The sequence below is a fragment of the Hyalella azteca genome, unplaced genomic scaffold, assembly GCF_000764305.2.
Source record: "Hyalella azteca isolate HAZT.00-mixed unplaced genomic scaffold, Hazt_2.0.2 contig7882, whole genome shotgun sequence".
Taxonomy (NCBI): Eukaryota; Metazoa; Arthropoda; class Malacostraca; order Amphipoda; family Hyalellidae; genus Hyalella; species Hyalella azteca.
This window is the reverse complement of record NW_025937992.1, coordinates 115,509-128,960: the sequence shown is the minus strand read 5'-3', so window position 1 is coordinate 128,960 and position 13,452 is coordinate 115,509. Positions and strand designations below refer to the sequence as shown.

At 34.8% G+C, this 13,452-nt stretch overlaps 1 protein-coding gene across 2 annotated transcripts; it reads right to left on the bottom strand.

Moving 5' to 3' along the window:
* Positions 1 to 4,775: 4,775 nt before the first annotated feature.
* On the bottom strand, positions 4,776 to 12,878 carry LOC108681388 (macrophage mannose receptor 1). 2 transcript variants are annotated; one of them, XM_018170406.2, is made up of 7 exons: positions 12,808 to 12,878; positions 9,920 to 10,105; positions 9,232 to 9,353; positions 8,009 to 8,348; positions 6,866 to 7,042; positions 6,496 to 6,608; positions 4,777 to 6,313 (listed from the first exon to the last, which is right to left on the bottom strand). In XM_018170406.2, exons 1-7 carry the CDS (start codon positions 12,851 to 12,853, stop codon positions 6,158 to 6,160), a joined length of 1,140 nt encoding a protein of 379 aa, XP_018025895.1. In that variant the 5' UTR covers positions 12,854 to 12,878; the 3' UTR covers positions 4,777 to 6,157. The 2 variants fall into 2 exon arrangements, with proteins under 2 accessions (XP_047737363.1, XP_018025895.1); XM_047881407.1 differs by lacking the exon at positions 9,920 to 10,105 and having other exon boundaries at positions 4,776 to 6,313.
* Positions 12,879 to 13,452: the final 574 nt, after the last annotated feature.

Sequence of the window (13,452 nt, the reverse complement as noted above, 5' to 3'; positions counted from 1 at the left end):
TTCTCGTTAATGCGAGCGCGGAAAGTGAGCTATTTTGCAGTGAAATATATCGTAGTCGAGGTGAATGGAGGATGAATTTTTTTAAACGTGTCATTTCACACGCTTGATTCTGCGAGAAGTGAATCAGAAAACTTTTAGTAAGAAATGAACTCAAACAAACGTGACAATTGATCCGCACGATGTAAAATCTGATGAGTTATATATATAACTAATTACTCACTTTATACTAAATTATTTTTGTAGGTTAATAAAATTCTGCAGGAGGTATGCTACTCCCTCAGAAATGAAGCATCCAGTAACTCTTTCAGCTCTGAGCATAAAAATATTGGAATATTAGTTTGGTTTTTTATTTATGTTTCCAGATTAATGTATTGCAGTATGACCCACAATTCAAGGAGCAACCTTCATTGTAATCTTTATGAACGCAATGTTGGTGAATAAAAATTACGCAGCCATCTGCAACTTCTCTGTTCATTATTGCGACTTCTTTGTATTGATTTGGTTCTTCTTTGCTCCACATTTCCATTGATAAAAAGACATAGCGTCATCAGTTGCGCAAAACAGCGTCCCTCTGGCACGTCTCTAACGTGAAGGATTAAGTTTTTTTGGCATTTGTAGGAGTGAAGGACCTCCCAGTATCCGGGCAAGTAGGAGGGTGAAGCTTGTGTCATCGCATCCCTCATGCAAAAATTATGTCAGATCATCAGTGGCCGCTAAAGGTCTCATGGTCGGCCTACTATGGTTCGCCCTTAATTTTTTGGATCGTTATGCCCCTTTGAAAGTACAAATTGTAAGAACTAGTTACGAAAGACTTCTGCTCTTAGTCTGTGGTCAATTGTGAAACGGTGTGGAGACTCTTCCGCAACGTGTCTATATAATCTTAACTATAGAATTTCCAGTGCTGTCCCCTTAAAAGTGTAACATACTAGCATAGCAAGCGAATTAATGACGTTCGAATAACCCTAAAAATGTGATCTCAATATGTGCCCATTCGTAAAACTATAGTAAATCAAAGTTCAATTTTTAATTTTTCGTTTTTTAAGAGGCAGGAAATCAGAGCTTTACTATTTAATAAGAAATTTTTCAAAAGTCGTCTAAATATTCTCTAAACACATTTTCCTAATGAGACCTATCAAAATCATAATCTGCAACATTCATACCACGAGTGAACACTGCATTTCTTCACTTATTAAAAGATTTTGAACGTATGCGTGAGGCGGATTAAATATGTGGTGATTGAATGTGATTAGAATCAAATTTTTGTAAATTCCGTTGCTACTTTATAGAGAAAACTTTTCATGGTGCACAGCTGAACAAAGTAAACTTATCGATAGTTATGATCTCTTCATGGAAACCCTTCAGTAATCCAGGTATTAAATGCTACATTTAAGATTGGGTCATTATAAAGCTGCTGAACCTTTTCTAGATGCTAACTAACGTTGATGTACAATGTTTATTTAAATAATTTTTTAGTTTCTGTCAGTTGACATGCATTTATTTTCAGTTTCAGCACGTGAAACTTTGTTCAAATGGGTTTCAATTCGTTCATTTTAGCACTCTAAGTTTTGCTTGAACTTATGAAGCTCTAATTATTTCAGTTTTCATTAATCTAAATTAATAGAGACTGAATTATCATAATTTTCCATTAGGACTTCATCATTTTCAAAAACTGCACAACAGATTCCAAAAATTTTCTCGTTATCCAATTCTAAATACATCATTCCAACCAATGAAATTATTTCCAATCGATGATATAATTTTAACATAAATCAATGTTCCGGAATATTAGTTGAACTAAATTTTTTGATATTCAAGCCCGCTGCTGGAATTTTCTTACCACTTCATGTCGAAAACCGGTTTTATTGGCGGCGATTTATTGTTGTTCGTGTAGCCGATGGCCGCGTTGAGCAGGCGCTCAAGATCGGCATCTCTGAGCGGCAACTTTCCTTTCCTATTCTGTTGAATATTTTGCTTCCAAACCATATGATCATTTTACGGTTTTACTGTGCAGTACAGATTAACATTGCTAGAATGTAGCTATTACTCGCCTAGCTAAAAACTTCTAACTGTAACATCAAATATTGATAATAAAATTTGTCGCACGCGTAACTGAGCACGATGGTTATTTGTATAAAACACCAATAGTCTTCCACAACTGTAAAATGTTTTTTATGTTTTCGGGAAAATTTGACGGACTTCCATAATAAATGACAATTGTGAAACCATTACGACCGTAACCTGTGGTCTTCGATTTAGATTAGAAATTAACATAAGTTGTCTGCGTAGAAGTACATAAGTTTCAATAATTTTGAAAGAGCTGAATTATTTTCAAGAAATTTTGATGAGATATAGCGTCTTTATTCTCAAAAGACAAAAATCCCCTTGAATTTTCCCATTCGTGGGCCTGTAAGAATTTAAAACTACAATAATTTTACATCATCAAAATGAAACATTATTATCGTTGTGTATTTCGCCCAGTACGGAGATTCCTGCATTTTTTATTGATATAAGTTTCTTATTTTTATTTATTTATAATATTCAGAGCCTGACCTATCTATCTGCTGTACCTAAACTAGTAATACGTTCAATTTATTTTTCAAAATTATTATTCCTTAATAACTCTACAACATTAATACAGTCATATCGTCATATTGCTTGAACTAAATCTTATTGCACGAAAATAAACTATCCTCAACAGCTTCCTTGTTTTCTCAAATGGATGCAGTTAAGTGTTACTTTGGCACGACAAAATTGCGCGTTATCAAAATATTTGATAGTAATGCATATTTATATCCAAAATGATACACGATCGTATTGCTTTAAACGTCATGAAAACTACTTGAAAGAGAATAAATGTCATTTGTGGACCACACAGTAACTTGAAGTATGTAGGCATTGTCATGTATTCTTTATAAGCAGCTGTTGAATATTAACAAGCTTTTTATATTATCAGTTGAATATTTCAGTACATAGGTGCGCACAATGCAGTGAAATTATTTATATTGTTAAAGCGTTGTATATAATATTAATACTATTTTTTTATTGATTTAAAATCAAATAAGTAGTATCAAACGCTAAATAGTGTCAAACATGTGTTTTGATTTCTAGTTGAATGTTAATAGAGTTTAAATAGACTTATAAGGATGCGTAGCCTCACTTTTAATCGCACAAATTTTCTAAGCCCCTCATCAGAGCGAATAACAATTCTTCACCTGAAAAATTCCATCATGTGTCGAATCTAAATTCGATAATATAAATCAATCTTACAAATGACCAGGATGTCAGTGAAAAAATCTAAACCTTGTTCATGTGACTTAGATGGACGAAAATCAAACCCATCGTCATCCATATGCTCCTATTCCTAGTTGCATCTTTTAAACATGTAATTATATTTGATCATGTTGAAAAATTTGCTTCCCTGTGATAATTAATTAATCTTGTGATAGCGAGTAAAAAATTGAATGCGCAGAATGTGAAGGAGCAGCATACAGACTGCTGCTACAGCACTTGTTAAGAAAAAAAAATATTTATTAAATTATGAAGACTGCTGACGACTGTAGAATTCATGGAATATTGCCGTATTCAGCTCGTGGCACGGGTGAGTCAATTTGGTAAACATTTACAAAATTAACAAGCTTCTGTCTTCTTGAAAAACATACTAACATCGTTCGTAGCTTAAGCCATACTATGCATGTAAATGCTATTTTGTAAGGAACCTATATCTATATGATTGTTGGGTGATCAAATGTGAATTCATGGAATGATGGTTGTTTTAGCACGTTACTGGCTTACAACACCAATCATTAAGGGGCCATTGATTGCACGAAGTTTGCACGCAAAAAGAAACTTCAACTTGGCCTACACTAGATATCTGTCAGTATCAACTTACTTAATCCTCGTGCAGCGTAAGCCATCAGTCTCAAGCTTAGACACAAAAAACAAGTGTTTGATCGCACGAAATTCATTGTTATTCCGGGCTAAAGTTGGTGGACTTTCACTCGATTGCGCGGTGACCCCTAATGAGGAACGGGGAGGCGTTAATGAAGCGTAGCAACTTGCGCCTGCCTAATGAGAATCCGTTTACTCGTCGTGATGAGCTAGAACTTGGGATACGTACAGTGCATCGTCCTCGTGGTTTAGCCATTACTAAATATTTCGATTCAGTATTACGTATCAATGGAAAGTAAAAAGATCAGTTTAATAATTTGGTTCGTAATCAACTGTTTTTCAATTCTTTGTATTACCTTGCAATTTGTGAGCTCTTAATAATTTCGTTGGTCTAAATTGGACAAAACTGTTTCCTCTATCTGCCGCTCTCAATTACCACTAATTGAATAATTTTGCGACATTTCAATGAGATTTCTATCGAATATAATTATTTTGTTTTTTCTCTTTAATGCCTATCCGGCAGATTACTCAGTCATGTTGTGAAAATACATTGTCAGAAATTGAACAAATTTGAGAAACCTTTCTTGTGCAAGCGCAAAAAACACAAGATGCGTTAGCAAAGCAAACTTTTGCAAATTTTAGCTATAATTTTTCATCTTCCATAACTTTTCAAAAAACATAAAATTGGATCAGATTTCTGATTTGAGACCTAATTCTCTTCGATTTCACATCGTCAACCATTCATTGAAGAGCGAATGCGATATATACGCTATCGTACAAGTGCTGCGGCTCACAACTACTTCGAAAGAAAACCTCGAACAGCAGACTGAAATTACGAATTTATTTCATTTTATCACAAGCGAAATTCCGATCAATTTTTCTTTTATTGAATTTTATCGCAAGCTAAATACAACTCAGTACACTACAAGAGAATCAGTGTTCCGCGGAGAATCTTACAAGTTCAAACTGTGAAAATTTTATTTCTGATTTTCTTCGACAAAATCGTTGAAAATTTAGTTAAAAATTAAAATCATTAAATCAATTTCTCTCGCTCCAAAGACAAGCTTTGTTGCTTTAGAACGGAATGATTTTGCATACATCTTTTATGCAACGACATTATAGTAGTTAAAGCACCACAATGGTTACGGTATCATAAGTCATTACAATGCACTGGTTGCGGTATAGTGATAGTTTCCATTATAAGAGTTGCGATATTATGATAGTTATGAAATTAAGATGGTGACATATTAGAATGGTTTCGACACTATACTGGTATACAATTAAATAGGTATGGCATTATATTTTTTCTGACATTATAATAATTATGACATTATAATGGTTTCGAAATTTTACTGCTAAAAATGAAATAATTATGGTATTATATTGTTAATGACATTATAATGATTATGACATTATAATTTGTAGAAAGTAATAACGGTCACGACGTTATAATGGCACTATAAGACACGGCATTACAATGGTTACGGCAAAACAATGGGCATGACTTTATAATGTTTATAATGGACACAATCATTATATTAGGGGATAATAATGGGTTAGGACATTATAAGGGTTGCAACATTATGATGGTCATTAGATTGTAGTGGTTACTACATTATAATTGTTTCGACATTTTATGACAACTAAATTATTATGATTACGTCATTAAAATGGTTGCGACCAGTAATGATTATTACATAAAAATAGGTTGAAAATTAAAATCATTACGACAGCCTATTGATCCCTTCTCTCAACTAACTATTCGGTGGAATATCGCCTAGAACAATGATTTAGTGATGCTAGTCATCATATCGAATCATGGCATAGCACATTTTTTACTATTTATTTATCTATATTATATGCATGCTGTGCAATAGCCGTCCGGCAACTGAAAAAAAAACAATAGGAAAAATTGCTTACGTGCATTTCATAAATAGGATTATTTTTCAAGGAGATATTTTCTGAAGCGAAATGATTATTATGTTCCATCTCTCAAAACATCGTAATTCACAGGAAGTCACAAGTGTTCATATCACCCATTGTCAAACATTTCTAATAGTTCTTAGTGTTCTTAAAACCTTCAAACTCGTCAGAAACGATTTCGTACGTAAAACCTTCCAACAGAAACGATCGTAGAATTTTGATATTGAGCTTCACACTAGGCGGATCCTGTGTAATTTTAGTAATTTTCATTATGGAAATAATTTGGTATTTTCTTATCGACAATTATCCATTTTCTATAATAATTTCTTCACAATGCATGAAGAAGTTACATGTAAAACTGCGTATCTGTGTTCCACGCTGCCTCACACAACACCGCCAAAGCAGCGTCGCAGTCTTCGTCATGTAGGAAGAAGTCGTCGGCCGCTATCATAGCGACGCAGTTCTCGTCCAGCCCTCCATTCGGTTCCATGGTGTCGTTTGTCTGAAAATATTAAAGGTGGTTAAGCAGTAAATTACATTTTAACTTATCATGTTAGATGAAATTTACATTGATATAACATATATTTATTTCATTTGACGCGGCAATGAATAATATTTCATGATGCATAGTATTTCAATGGAATAAATATTATTCAAAGAACTACGTGAAGGCCTATAACTCACAAAGCCCCAAAGGGGAGTCGTCAAGGGGGCTAAGGTTCCATCTGTGAACCTGAAGATTCCTTCTGCTTCATGGTCGTGAATTCCAATCCAGTAGCCAGTCGTCGGGGAAATATCTGAAGAAAATATAAATATACAAACAATGGCAACATTATTTTCCATTGCAAATGTATGCTTCGTGTCCAAAATTGTATACTTCGTGTTCAAATGTATATCTCGGGTTCAAATGTATACCTCGGATTCTCGAAATGCTCCATTGCATGCAAAACAGTCCTCAAATCTTCAATATTCTAATAAAGTCATGAGTAAGCCCAAACATCATGATACTTCCTATGATAATTAATGACGTGATTTGTACTTGGCTGGGACAGACCGTTGTCCACGAGATAGGCGGCAAGATCGCCCAGAAGATGACAGTTATCGACGTATGCCAGCCTGCCACTGTTATTGAGGCTGCATGTTAACCGCGCTGCCGTCCACGACTCAACGGCGTCCGTGAGGAAGAGGAAGCACCGGCCGCTGATGCTGGTGTAGCCGTCGGGACACAACACTGCATGGGAAAACAAATAATTTCGAACGTTAAAAATGTATGGATTAAGTAACACCCATCGTAGATTGTGGGGTTATCCTCGTGAGAAACTGCGGCTGTGGCTGTAAAAAAAAGCAAGTTTATTCTTGCATTGAAAACGTATAAAGCAATAATATGTCATGGATGTTAGTGTCGTCAGTGGACCGGGAAGAGATGTTCCATATAACGAATTGCAAACAGACAGAGTAAAACATATAAAACGAAAAATCATGTCACGGATGTTTGTGTATTTAATGAAAGCCGGTATGAACACCGACAATAGTAAATTGTGAAGATAATTGTAAAAAATGTCTTTAAAAATCTGAAGCCAATTAAATGCCTTATCATAAATGTAATGCTTTCAGGTTATCTCGCGTTTCTATACTGTAATATAACAAGTTTCTTGAAATATATTTTTAAAAATAACAAACCAATGATAATATGCGAAACCCTGAATAAAGTTATTGAGTGATAAAAAATTGAGATTCAACCCATCGAAATGCAACATTTATCATAGTTCCTACTTAGCCACATTAATAGAATTTCAAAAATTTCAGGAAAAGACATATGAATGAAAATATGAGTTACTTTCTCCGATTTTCTCATCAAACCATTTTTGACACTCAAATAATACGTTTCGTTTCATTTCTTTAGATTCTCTTTTTTATGAATCAAATTTTAATATCTCTTTTATCTTAATTCATGGTAATTTTGGTACTTTGATTGATGAATATTTTGAATTAAGAAGTTTTTCTTTTACATGGCTTTAAAGATAGTACTGACTTGCATTACTTTCCTTGCTGGCTTTTTAAAGAACGTTCATCTTTCTTTCACGTGAACGAAAACTCCCATTAGTGATTTTACTTAATAATACCATAATTTAATTACTAATGTAATACGGCACGAAAGAATTATTCTCATGTTTTTGGACAGTAGACTTTCAATCACCTGGTTTTTCAGTTGTACTGTAATGCTCTACAGTTGTAGTGTCTGTCTTGCCCGTGTTACCGGTTGTCTCTAAAGCTGAACTGGATGTTCTTTCATTAGGCGTAGTCGCTTCAGTTAGAGTGTATGGCTCTTTAGTTGTAGCGGTTACATCATCAGTTGCAACGCCAGTTGTACAATGCGGCTCTCCAGTTGTAGTGTCCGTTTCAGCATCTGTATTTTGCTCGCACAAAGCGCCTAGTTTGACACTGCACTCTACGTCATGAAAATGATAGGCTTGGTTCTTCATCATCGCCACGCAATTCTGTAAACTTCCTCCGTTCGGCTCCCGAATGTTTTCGGACTGCACGCAAAGACAGTTTACGTCAGTGCCTCTAGGTGAGAAGGGAATGAGTTTAAACTCGTATTTCGACAGCCCACTGCTCGTTGGCGGGGCTTAATAAAAAATCATATTGTTTGTTTCTGAAAATAAAACATTTTTTAAGGCCATATTCCGATAATGCTGATTAAGGTTAAAAATACCTATTTGAACACCTTCAGTTGTAGCTTCGACTCATTACATCTTTATCTTATCGAGAGAAAAGTGTCCAGTAATCAGTTAAATTATTATCAAGCCATAAGACAGGCGACATAGATAAAGAGAACGCAGTACTCGAGAGTTTAATCACGTATCTCTTGCATGCTTCATTGAAACTCCGAGCACTTTATGTGTCTGATAACAAATCATGTAAATTTAGATTATATGTAAAATAATAAAAATTAAGATATTGCTTTTTCTTATTTTTGTAATATAATACGATTTTTCGTTTCACGTTAATTCTCTCAACGTTACTCATCATAAGATAACTCATCATAAATCATTTCTTTTAACTTCATGCTCAGCTGTGAAAACAAAAACAATCTCAAATTTGAATTAAAACTGACTTTTAAAAATAAATTGTATGCATTTATCTTTTATTTGGGTGGTTAAAGAAATTTTCAACTACTCCTGTCTGCTTTTTTTAATTGGATTGCACTTTAAATTTAATCGTGAGTGTCATCCTGTAAAAACAATTCTTAAACAATTCTTCGCAACCCTCGTTAAATAAAATTATAAAAATAAAATTCTCACCAAACATTCAAATAAAAAACTACTATAATGTCATTTTCTTCTTTGAATGGAATATGCCTATTTAAATTTATTTGTAAATAGGTTGATAATCATATAAATTTATTGTCAAACTCACTGTTCCCCAAAATGGAGTGCCCAGAGAGAGTTCGGTTTGGTTGTTGGAGATCCAAATGAACTTGCCTTCCTGCAGACGGTCGGTCGCCCCGATCCAATAAGCCCCAGACGTCGGTTGGACACCTGGATTTTTTGCATGATAATTTCTTCATTTTTTACTTGCATTCAAAGAATTTAGAACTATTATTGATAGTTATGATGGTAGGTAAAATGAAATTATCAAATTCATATCAAAAACTCTAAGCTTTTTATAACGTTTTTGTTTTATATTCTAGTAGCGGAAGCCAAAAAGACCTACTGTTGAGCACCCAGCTAATTTTTGTACTTACACTGAGCATGATAAAGTCCCACCCGAAATAAGAAAAAACATTTGAATTTTGCAATTAAAGCCAACAAGTCAAATATTTCGCTGACGAATCCGATTGTACTTTATCAGATAGAAAGATAGTGAAGAATTAAACCTTTTGCGAGTGCTTCGAATGAAATCGCCCAGTCATTAATAAGCTCACCATGCACCCCACACTCACCATGCACCCCACACTCACCATGCACCCCACACTCACCATGCGCCCCACACTCACCATGCACCCCACACTCACCATGCACCCCACACTCACCATGCACCCCACACTCACCATGCACCCCACACTCACCATGCGCCCCACACCCACCATGCACCCCACACTCACCATGCGCTCCCACGTAGGCCGCAATCCCCGCTATAAGCGAACAGTCGTCAACCCGGGCGAGGTGTCCCCCGATGACGTCACAACGAGACTGCGCATCAGTCCAGTCAAGTTCAACGTCTGGTAGGAACCTCAGGCAGCGAGTGCCTACCTCACTGAACAGCTCAGTACATGCTGCTGACGTCTCACCTGATCATATAATTTTGATAATATGTAGTTTCTTTTTTTGCGTTGGAAATTAAGTTAAGTCTAGCTAGTTGCAAATTTTAAGAATTGCTGAACTTTTTTTGCGTTGGAGATAAGGCAATGTCCACCGTGTAACTGACTCAGGGCTCGCTGAATTTTTACTGCCAGTTTGGGCTCGAATCCGCAACTTATTGCCTCTAATCTGTTACCTTTCGCTTTTGACAGATTCAGCACTCAGGTGTTAAGTCAATCTTCCAGTAAGCAAACACTATAAATTCTCCATTATTGTCCATATTTATAATATTCTACGAAGTATAATAATCAGGAACTACCAAAAATTTATTAGGGTAACATGGGGCAGCGAGCCCACTGCGGGTCATGGGCCCATAGCGGGTTTTCCGCTAAGTATGGCAGATATTGGTCCGTGTTCTCTACCGCCGGTCGACAGTTTCATTGGGATGAAGTGTACGGATTTACGTTTTGCTAAGAATTTGCGTTTTTAAGTTACTTGCAAATAACTGTTTAAGCCCAGATAAAAGTTTTTTTACTGCTAAATAAAATTGTTTTTGATTACTGTATATGAAGCTTATGAAATTACTGTGAATTATTCTATGAAAGTATTATTTATAGGGATAATTTTGAGTTCAAATTTAGACTATTATCTTTTAAATAAATGTTGACACGATATAAATTTAAATGATAACTAGTGGGTCAAAGGGCCCATGCGTGTCACGGGGCAAAGCGCCCATAGTGGGCTCAATACACATCTGTGAAGTCTTGTGTAATACATCATTAGATTTGTCTCAATGAGCTCTATAAAACTATGACTAGCTTTTTTAATTACAAATTACGCTTCATATTGTATGATTTTTTATATGCCGCCTCAAGGCAGCAGGTTCTAGTTTCTAGTTATGAGTATTTATTACCACTTATCGAGTTATTGACTCTTGCCTTGCCAAAATTTGATTCAGCCAACACTAATGAGCCAAGAGTTGATGAGTTTTTATGATGTTGGTTGAAATCACGATTAAGTACGAATTCCCAGCGCATGATATCTGGATAATGGACAAAACAGCTTTTCTGGTCAAGTAAATATATTTTTATAGTCAAGGATACATTTTTTTCATATCAAAGAGGAATTTTTTTAATGGCAAAGATATATTTTTCAAGTCAAGGATATATATTTTTATGTCAAGGAAAATTTTTTTTCTCGTCAGTGAAAGTTTTTTTAAGCCAAGAATATATTGTTTTTCAAGTTAAGGATATGATTTCTCAAGTTGTTAATAAATGAATGAATGTATTATTATTTATTACATTTTCTTATTTTGAACTGTGAAGTGTTGTTTCATAATTTCTAAACAAAAAATATGTAATTGCGATAAAGGGACCAGGGGTGGGCGTCTTGCCCCAAGCTCATGGGCTCATTGCAACAGGGGTGGGGCAGCGGGCTCATTTTGACACTTTTTACAAAATAGTGTTTCATTAAAAATTGAATAACTTTATAGGCGTCTAATTCACATCATACATTCCTCATTAGTTGTAACTTTAAATACAAGAAAGAACTACCTCGTATCAATTAAAACTTCATCAAAAATTTAGTGTAAAAAAGTGGGGGCCCTTTGCCCCCATGTTGCCTTATAATAGTGATATCAGGACCTGAAAATTCTTAATAAGCAATTAACTGAAAATCAATAATTTATTAACCATTAATTAAAGGATTTTTACATTCGACTTTACTCGCATACATGTATCTTGTTCACTTCAACATATTTTCCCAATCGATGATAAAACATGGGCTCATTTGATTATATTAAAACTATATGCACCCGAAAATTGTATTGTAGATCCGTACTTTCAGTTGCCTATATAAATTCACATAAACTGTATGAAAAAAGCATGTGCGTGCCCCAGGCATGAGCTGAATCTAATTAAATATTCGACTTAGCATTAGTTCTTAATGGTTTGACTGGAGGGCTGGATTAACATCAATTTTCAATATTGAACAATATGCATATGCATGATTTTATGATTTCTAAAACTTATTCTTATAATTGTTTTACAACTTCATTATATTGCCGATTTAAGGTTGTTCCGCTTTCTTCTGTATCTTCGTTTGAAGCCCTCGATTGTTATTGTGTAAATCATTATCTAATAATTAAAGAATAATAAATCTGCGTAACCACTGGTATAACATAAGTTTAATTGGTTTTTGCCATGGGTAAGAACTTAGGGTAAATGCTCCCAGTAAGCCATGGGTCAGAGCTCTGGTAAGTGAGTTCCTCAAGGCTATAACAAGCATAGCATAACATAGTGATGTCGGCGCTGAAGAGTAGGCCTGATCAAGAATTAATCGGCCTGTCGCCGATTCTTATACTTTTCGTGACTTGTTCACAGAAGATCTAAAATCGTGTCATTTGACCGCATTTTTTCATGACTGACGATAGTTTTGAAATAGCTGCTAGACTTCCACCGGGTTCGATATGGTGCTAGGCATTTCAAGTCTGAACATATATTTTTCCATAGCTTTATCTAGTCTATTCTTGAACGCGAGGTTTAACCGAGGAGGTTTAACCTTCTTAATCATTTTTCTCTCATTTGACGTGTTTGTAACATTGAATTAAATTTTGAGCTAAATCAGATGATCATCTAAAGAAATAAACAGAGGTTAAAATGCTACTTAACATGATACGAGAGATGAAACTCACCTGACGTCACAAGCAGAGTGAAAAAAATTATTGCCAAGGAGAACATTATCGGAGGAACAGCTTTCTTCAGTATACTGATTCACACTGAGTTTGTCGGGGAAGATTACATTATAAATGTTATTCCACCACTAACTCCTCGTTATCTATTTAATTACATTCATTTTTCCTAATAGAAGTGCCAGCGCGAGATAAGATAACTAACTAACTAACTTCATAACTAACTTCATTGTGAAGATAAATGGAGTTGCAATGGAAATTTCCTATCTGTTTGTGATGAAATCATTATCACTTAAAACAACTAAACTAACTTTATAATAAAAATAATTGGGGTTGCAACGGAAATTTTTTTACCTAGCTCGTAATTGGTTATTCACAAATGCAAATATCTTAAGGCGGTAGACTTAGTTATTTGACTATTCGTACTCGTTATAAAAACCTAATACATATATGGTGATGAAAGAAGATAATGACTAACCGTAATAATGAAATTTCAAGCGTACAATAGATGATCAATTTTTTTTCAATGTTGATATGACTATTTCAGCATTGAAAAAAATGATAAACGACTGCAAGCTTGAAATTTCAACATTTCAATTCGTCATTATCTTCTTAGGGGCAATTTCTTAAATCAAAATGTGAGATCCA